Here is an 8,952-nt window from a genome sequence, read left to right on the forward strand (position 1 = left end):
CCACACCAGAAATATATATCTCTTTGATATCCCCCAGAGTCAAACTTAATTTGTGTAAACAATCTATGCAAATAAAAGGACCTAGTCTATGGAACTCCCTCCCTAATGAATTGAAAAGCTGTCCAACTTTTGCCTTATTTAAAAACAAAAACAAAAAAGTACCTAATTTTATCTTCATAGTTTCCTACCTAGTGCCTTAAACTCGCACTGTATCTAGTGCTACCCAATCCCTCAATATATATATGTACCTAAGCCATACAGCTTTACCATTGTGATCATTACTGTCATCTTATATGTGCTATCAATATGCTTTATTGTGCCTACTTATCTTGGTCAAATTATCAATCATAGCTATCAGTGTGCTTTAATATATCTACTCAAATTTTCTTACAATGTACCTGTTAACATTTTATAAATTTTGCTAGAATTTACCTACTTAATATATAAATAAATAAATAAATAATAAATTGTGAAGAATTGGGGCTCAGTATAATTCGAAAACTTTTCCCATGCCGGGAATCGAACCCGGGCCTCCTGGGTGAAAGCCAGGTATCCTAGCCACTAGACCACATGGGACATACTATGCAGGGAAGCATAACTTTATGTGAATAAAGGCAAATAGACCCCTGGTAGTGTATAATTTGGGTATTAGGGGTAGGGTTGAGGGAGGAGGACGAATGGTTCATGGTGTAACTAAAGAAAGAACTATGACTAATCCCTTCCATCTTCCCCCTACATGACATAATTGAACACTCCGGAAAGCCACGGAGTCTCGGATAATACTGAGGTTCATAGAGGAAGGTGGTTATATATAGTAGTATATGATTAGACTTGAGTAAGGAGAATCAATACTGCAGATGAAAGGGAAATCAATAACAGGGACATGAGGAATTTGCGTTAAAAAAGGCTCATTCAATCCAATACTTCTTGCAGTGTGGTGCTGCCGGTTTCGTTATATTTTTTTCAACGAATGTGTATTATTATTATTATTATCATTAACACGCTCAGGTGCGCAGTGAAGAGCAATGTACATATGCTTGATAAGATGAGAATATTACAAACCACATCGATATCATCAAATTTCTTGATTGTACAGTTGTGTGCGACGGGTACGTGAAACAAAACACCATTAGGCGATATAACTTTTTATATCACCTAATTTTATTTTTATATCGAAAGTGTTAATTTTAAATATTAATAATAAAATATTTGCAACTGCAGTTGCATAAAATTTCCAGATTATACAGATATTTGAGGCAAAGTCGGAAGTGAAAATAATATTACGGGTTTGCAGAGACATCGGCATGAACTTCACATATGGTCGTAAGGCTAGTAAATGCTATTTAATATAAAAAATGCAAGACCTTGGATATTGGGCATAACAATGCACATCACAACTACCAAATTAACAACATTACCTTACACGAGATTAATGAAGAAAAGGACATTTGAGTCAGACTACACAATTTCATGGGTGGCTGAGTTTAATGCCCTTTTATATCTCATAATCAATGATGTTCATTGATTATTGAAGTCCCCAAGATGGTCTTGGGGACCATCTTGGGGACCAAGATGGTCCCCAAGTGGTGTCATGGGGACACCACTTGGGGACCATCTGTTCCTCAGAAGGCCTGTTCTACTTAGCAACGAGCTTCCTAGCCGCTTCCTTGACTGTCCACTTCAGGCACCCCCAATTTCTAAAATAAAGTACATAATCGCTCTGGGGTCTAGTTGCACTCCAAGTTGACACTCGTAATTCGTTTTATCCTCGTCGCTAGTTAGTATTTCAAAGATGTAGGTTAGCAAGAGGAGATAGGAATGCAGGTTCGAGTCCTTGAAGTAGACTCTTGTCTGGAGACATCTATCCTTATCTAGGTTACGCAAGCATCCAGGAACAGCTGCTTCTTGGGATTCTATTCCGCCAAAAAGCTTAGGTTCTCATGTATCTGGTTTGCCCCCGCATGGAAGTCTTGTACAGCTGGCTGGCCTCCTGCCATTACTCCAAAAATATCATCTATGAACCCGAGGTAGATGTGCGGGGCTTCATCCTCAGGTCCTCGACGGCTGTGTGCATGAACACCTCAGTTGTCGCTACTGACACATTGTTTGGTTCATTTGAGGAAAATGCAGCTTGCGTCATCTGACGATTTCAGTGACATGTCTAATATTCCTTTTATTCTATAAGAAAAGAAAACAAAATTTAAGGGAAACTCTTTATCCAAATTTCAAAAACTAATTCTAATATCAGAATGTAATTACAAATATATGAAATTCCTTATACCCAAAGAATTTTTCAACATTTTTAATTCATGTGTAAAGAAGTAACAATAAATATTTAAGACAGACATTATTGTCCTCTTCCAGAGAGATCAGCCGGGGCCTTCGGGAGCCGCAGCTTCTGGACCTCCTCCTGCGCCTGCGGGCTGATGGTCAGGCCCCACCGCTGGTAGTGAAGGATCAAGTCAGCTCCTACAGTGTGACTTAGTTGTTTGTAGACGTAGTCATACTGGTGTTGAGTGCTGGAGGCCAGTGTGTTGGCTTCCTCCCGAGACAAAGCCCGGGTGGTGATGTTCAGTTGTCTGAACATCTCCCATCCCTGATGGGGAAATGCATGTTTAATTTCCATGAGAAACACCAGCTTCTGCCAGCAATCTGCTTTTTTAAATGTTAACCCTCCGTCCACAGCTGCGGCCGTCTTCATATATTGATTTTCCTTTTTCAGGCGGTCCTCACCTTTTAGTTTCTCTTGAATATATAAAGAAAACAAGTTGACAGTTGACTCGCTTCCATAAGCATATGACCACCATTTTCCTTGCTGGTAATTGTGACCTAGTTCGTGCCAAGTAACCCAGTCATGTGGTGTAGACAAGCAGCACAGGTCATAGTACTGCCTGTCAAACATGGCTGGGAAGCCAGCGTGGGCACTTCCGGCAGTTATCTGGACGTCGTCGACCAACCACTGCTTCCCTCGTGGGGGAGGATCACTCTCGTCGAAGCCAGACACAAACTCCAGTTTACGGATCACATCGTCGTACCGCCTCAGTAGCTCGTCAAGGTTAGTGATTTTCCTGGCAGAAAGTGTGGGAACCACTACCACTACTACATCTGTTTCTAGGATAGAATATGGTGCATCCAGCTGCCTTAATGTCTTCCATTCTTCAAAGTTAGTTTTTCCCATAATATAATGTGGAGCCTTGACAACATTTCTTACTATGACATGAATCTTAAAATTATCACCATCATCAAACATAAATATCAAGTTTCCACCAAACTGGCTGCGTATGCAGTTCTCACCGGGTTGAACATCAAACTCCTCCGTCACAACTGGCATACGATTGAAGCCCTTCCCTGATACATTATTTGACGTTGGCTCCAGACAGTCACACTGAGCTCCAACGCGCACTGAGATCTGTGACGCCCTGGCGGGTGTGAGTGTGTCCGGCAATATCACCTGGAACACATCACCAGCTGCAACATACAGGTCAGTGGCCTGCCAGTCCTCAGGCACAGTCATGCGGAGGTTTTCACGTTGTCGTAGTCCGGTGATGTTTAGAGTGAGGGTCTCGGTGATCCTGGGGGTGGTAGGTGCCACACGGCCTGGGAAGCGGTCAACGTCCCTGGTGTGAGGCACTGGCTGCGACAGAGGACTCAACTTGTTGATCAGACCTCGGGCCACTTCTTGCTTGTACGTGTTATTGTCTCGGGCAGAAAATGGATATACACTGCGACGCGATGCATCTTTAAGTCCGGAGAGCGTCCACCACATCTGATTTATACCACCATGTTTTGGGTACACAATAATACGCGTTCGAGGCTTCTCCCAGGGTACATCCATAGCGTAGTTCCCCACGGTCATTACCCCATTTGTACTGATGTTCCAGGCAGGCAAGTTGGGACTCCAGCGTTCCAGCTTGAGGGAAGAGGAGCGCAAGTCCGGCACGAGGCAGAGGGAACGGTCACATCCCCACAGCCAGCAGTTGTCTCTCAGGAACCATTGTTGCCTGGTGCTGCCCTCATACGGCGCCAGGCCAACCACGGCGTCCTGAGGACCTGCTCCACTCACCACCGTCACGAATGTGTGGGTGCTCTGGCTGATTATATAGTCAGGTGCCTCTGTGGGTAGGGAAATGTTTGGTAATAGATGATATAACTGAAATTATTTACACCACTGACAATGAAATACAATTATTGCTAAATATTGAGAAAATAAAGCAAATATGTCAGCAAAGTAAATAGACATATGTATACAAGATGTTAGGGCTGTAGGCAGAGACAGTGTGACAGTGACCGCACTGTATATATATTTGTTCTTTTGCACTTATTTTTTCCAGATAAATATTTAAGAAGACCCAGCGTAGCGGTGTCGTGTACTCAAAAAGACCTCTTTCCCCTGGTGTACTCAAAAAGACCTCTTTCCCCTGTCAAGAGCCTTACTCACCTACCTTTAATCGTGCAAGACGACCGAAGTTTTATTTTAAATGTATCTGATAAGAGGCAGGCTGCCTATAAATTTGAGTTTTGTTAATTTGTTGAAATTCAAGGGAGTAGCCTAGCCGACTATTTTTCAATTTGGCAGCGGCAGGCGTCATCGCCTGAGGCAACAAGGGGGGTAGAAATAGCCTAAGCTACTCTATCCCTTTGAGATGTATTTCTTTCTTGTCTCAATAAACATACTTGAACTTGAACTTGCCTGAAGCAAGATTTTGGCCCCAAGAATATAAGCAAGGTCCCAGGTGCTGCGGATAAAGAATTGACATGTGACTTGGTGTAAGTGGCATGAATCTGTCAATCATTGAGTGACTCGAGGTAACGTGAAGAGTAAGAAAAAGCTGTTGTGTCTCATTGGCCCTCAGCTCGTCACTGTTGCCCGAGAACTCATAGCGGGAGGTCGTGTCAGAATCTTAGTGGATCTTTGACTGCGCATCATGTCTGGCAGTAAGGAGAAGCCAACAATAGCGGGTTTATGCAAAGACTGACCTGTTTATGCCTTCTGTGAGAAGATTTTTCGTCGAATCCACCAAGTTGAAAAGTTGGGGCGTAACAAGAAAACCGTCGGGAGTTGAGCACTGTCACGTCAAGTTGTTACGATTACTCTACAGCCTATCTCTAGGGAACCTTACGACTTTTAAGTACAGTCCTGCTTTCATAGTGACTGTGGCCAGTGGAAGTACCACGGCGAGGGAGTATATACCCAGAAATATTCCTACATAATAATATACAAGAGTCTTGTTTCACTAACCTGAACAGTGACAGTCTGTCGTCCACTGCTCAATCTCACGTTGGCACACCTGTGTGATGTCGCATGGCAGGCACTGGTCAATGTGGTAGGGGGCGCCTGCCAGGCATGTCTTGAGCCCTGACAGTGTCCACCACTTCTGGTTGGTATATGTGTGCTTTTGATACATCAGCACGCGGGTCCTGGGCTTCTCCCACGGTACATCGAGCGCCAGCGAGCCCACAACCATCCTATCAGCTTCGTCTAGCGTCCACACCACACGGGAGGTGGCGGAGGGCGCCAGACCCAAGCTGCCCTTCCCATCGGGTACCAGACAGTAGGAGCGGTCGCCGCCCCACTGCCACTGTCCCTTATGGACGTACCACTGCTGCTTCACGCTGCCCATGCACTTGGCCATGGCCAGCACCGCGTCAGCAGGCGTCGTGCCCTTGACCACCGTCAGGCAGGTGTGACTGCTCTGGTTCACCAGGTACTCTGGGCCTTCCTCATCACCTTGGAGTCCTGCCATCACTAACCTGTTAAACAACCTTAATCAACATCCTTACATGATAAATCTCTTGACGTAATGAATACTTGAAAAACTAGGAGAACTAAGTACATGTTTACATTTTTTTGTACAGAGGTGTTATGATAACCACAGCGTCCCGACTGCTGCTGTGGGCCCTGGTGAGAGGGGGCTGTAAAAAATATATTAGGGAAGAATGGAAAACATGACCTTATGATCTCCGCAGACCTTGTTTTAGAGCAAGAACTAGGAAGAAATATAGGGTAAGGATAAGTAGGCAATTATCAAAAGACAGTGTAAAGCCAAAATTACTATAGTACTTAGGTTTTAAGATAAATAAGTGACGAGAAAGGCAGTGTGTGAGTATTTTATATTATACTGCGAGGGGGAGGGGCGGTGCCCGGCTGCTCCCGGGTCTCTCTCTCTCTCTCCCTCCCAGTCTCTCCCTTCTCATATATATATATATATATATATATATATATATATATATATATATATATATATATATATATATATATATATATATATATATATATATATATATGCTTGTTAGGGCGCCGAAATTCAGCTTGCCTGGAGCGCCAGCAAGTCTTAAGGTGGATCTAATTAAGGCTTGACTAATAATATCATCATATGACAAGTGTGATTATTGAATCAGTCAGCCTTCTAAGTATATAGATCCAGGTGTGCTGAGGGTAATTAGGGACGACAGTGTGTGTGATTCATGACGAACAGGTGGTCGTCTTATGGGGGTGGCTGTAGAGCAAGGGTAGTCCCCCAACCTTTAGGCTAATCTCAGACATTTTTTGGTGAGCTTTCCTCCGCTTTCCTGCGTAATGCAGTGGTCGCTTTCATGCTGCTAGGCTATTTCATGCTGCTAGGCTATTTCATGCTGCTAGGCTATGACTTAACTATTGGTGGTTGTGAATACTTTGGAGCGTATTCCTAAACTAACTTGGTGTAGGTGTAAGGCGTGAGACATGACAACGGTCTTGTAGCAACATAATGAGAGCTGGTAAAATCATATGGCAGTACAACATGGCTGCACTCAACAAATGAGTTTTAAATCGAGAATAATAATGAACAGTTTGTCACCAGTGTCGTGGATCCCACTTTTCTACATCAGAGTGGAGACTACCGAACAAATTATCAAGATTTATAGCTGAACGTTATGGTTAATATTAAGCTCGAACATTAATACCCTCACAATATGTCTCGTGCACTATCTTTAAATATTCTAAACAAAACAAAACTGCAATCCAAGCCTTACAGCTTCAAAACACGTAAGAAACCTGTTTACCCCTGTCTATTGCTTTGCCTTAATATTATTAAAACAATACAGTATATCCATACAACGGGTAGCAGCACTGCACAATGAGATTGCTAAAAACTTGGCCCTAGCAATGCATGCCACAAACCCACAACACAGCTATATAATGCATTTCATGTAATGTATCAAGCAATCATTCGAAGCAAGGTGAAAATCGTGTTCTGTAACACATTACGGAACCATAAAAGGTTAGTTTGGGAACATATTATAAATATGTATAACTATGGCAAGACTATGTTAGCTAAAAGGGCAGACATGGAAATGCAAACTTCATCCCCTGTAGAGTTCACAGGAAGTTGAACATTTTTTCCTCCCCAACGTTTGCGTGACTTATTCAGGTGTTAGCGTGACTTATTCAGGTGTTAGCGTGACTTATTCAAGTGTTAGCGTGACTTGTTCAGGTGTATGAATCACGATTCATCCTCTGACAGCATAACTATCTAAATGTAACTAAGGGCCTGACAGCTAAGTAGACAGCATTCGGGGTTCGTAGCCCTAAGAGTCCGGGTTCGATGCCCCCGGAGGAGGAGGTAACAAATGGGCAGAGTTTCTTTCACCCTGATGCTCTGTTCAGTAAATAGGTACCTGGGAGTTAGACAGCTGCTACGGGCTGCTTCCTGGGGATGTATGTGTGTGTGTGAAAATTAGGATTAAGCTAGAACCTGCCCGAAACGCTATGCGTCGTGCTAGTGGCTGTACAAGAATGTAAGAACCCTGGTATATATAAATAAATACAATAACCTTCTTGTATATAACTTAATTAATAAATAAATAAACTTTGGAAACTGTACGAGAGAAAACGGCTTCTCCCCGCCCCGGATCATGAAGGTGGACCCAAGTAACCAGTTCTTTCCACACTTTCATCTCCGTGAAGGTCATGAGATCAACTATATTCGCCCTCTCCAAGGAAAGGGCGAATATAGTATATATATATATACCCGCCAAACACACACCGAAACTACGACGTTGGTACAACGTTGGAACAAGTTTTAACACCTCCTAACCAGTTATAACAACCAATATAGCAAGTTGTAACAACGTTCTAATACGTCATAAACACGTTAAGCTAAGATGTAACAACTTTATTTCAAGTTGTAACAAGCGGAAAATAGGGACAGTTTCGGTTTGTGTTTCCAGGGTATATATAGCATAACAACGATTGTTTGTATATGTAATCTACAATTATGCTCAGCGAGTCATCTTTTAATTCATTTGCACTCGTTGGTAATATTTAGTTTACCGTTCAGTGAACGCAAGACAACTCACCAACAGTGCCAACGCCCAGTTTACACGTAATCACCCTAACAGAATATCGTCACAATTCTCTAACACTGAATATAGTAGGGGGGTAAAAGAGCACTTAGTACAATACCTGCAGTAGGCGAGGAAAGCCTCAATAATACTGTAGAGGCGGGAGAGAGCAATGCACACACCCACCCTGTGGCCCCGCACACACACACACTGACACCACTCTTCCTATTTACTAACTACAGTTACCACCTTGCTACTAAGTTAATAATATTTAGACTTTTACCCTCGGTATATTTATTCGAGCATATTTCATGTGTAACCAACTTCGACGGTGGTTTTGTTTAAAGCTCACAGATGTTAACCCAAAAAATATGTGAATTAATTCAGTTTTGGTAACTGCGCGAACGTCAAGTTAAGCCGTGGCGATTACTAAATAATACGTTGGCTAATACAAAAATGAGTCGCCGCAAAAGAGCCCAACTAGAACGTTGTACTCGGCCAACTATGCAAGACCCGATTTGCTTAATAGGCCAAGTTTTCATGACTAACTATATATATATATATATATATATATATATATATATATATATATATATATATATATATATATATATATATATATATATATAT

At 42.5% G+C, this 8,952-nt stretch overlaps 1 protein-coding gene and 1 non-coding gene across 2 annotated transcripts; both read right to left on the reverse strand.

The window, feature by feature from the left end:
- Window positions 1-504: 504 nt before the first annotated feature.
- TRNAE-UUC (transfer RNA glutamic acid (anticodon UUC)) lies at window positions 505-576 on the reverse strand. The gene has a single exon. It is a non-coding gene; the product is annotated as a tRNA-Glu (tRNA).
- A 1,623-nt stretch (window positions 577-2,199) lies between these two features.
- LOC123767359 (TRPM8 channel-associated factor 1) lies at window positions 2,200-8,590 on the reverse strand. Its single transcript, XM_045757005.2, has 3 exons — window positions 8,444-8,590; window positions 5,240-5,751; window positions 2,200-4,113 (listed from the first exon to the last, which is right to left on the reverse strand). The coding sequence occupies exons 2-3, from the start codon at window positions 5,742-5,744 to the stop codon at window positions 2,348-2,350; spliced, it is 2,271 nt and encodes a 756-aa protein (XP_045612961.2). The 5' UTR covers window positions 5,745-5,751; window positions 8,444-8,590; the 3' UTR covers window positions 2,200-2,347.
- Between the last annotated feature and the right edge of the window lie 362 nt (window positions 8,591-8,952).

This window comes from Procambarus clarkii, chromosome 74 (assembly GCF_040958095.1).
Source record: "Procambarus clarkii isolate CNS0578487 chromosome 74, FALCON_Pclarkii_2.0, whole genome shotgun sequence".
Taxonomy (NCBI): Eukaryota; Metazoa; Arthropoda; class Malacostraca; order Decapoda; family Cambaridae; genus Procambarus; species Procambarus clarkii.

Excerpts from the sequence above, each read along its gene's own strand:
- LOC123767359 (XM_045757005.2), bottom strand. The coding sequence starts at position 5,744 with ATGGCAGGACTCCAAGGTGATGAGGAAGGCCCAGAGTACCTGGTGAAC. Across the intron at positions 4,114-5,239 it reads GACAGACTGTCACTGTTCAG|AGGCACCTGACTATATAATC; the intron begins GTTAGTGAAACA and ends CCCTACCCACAG.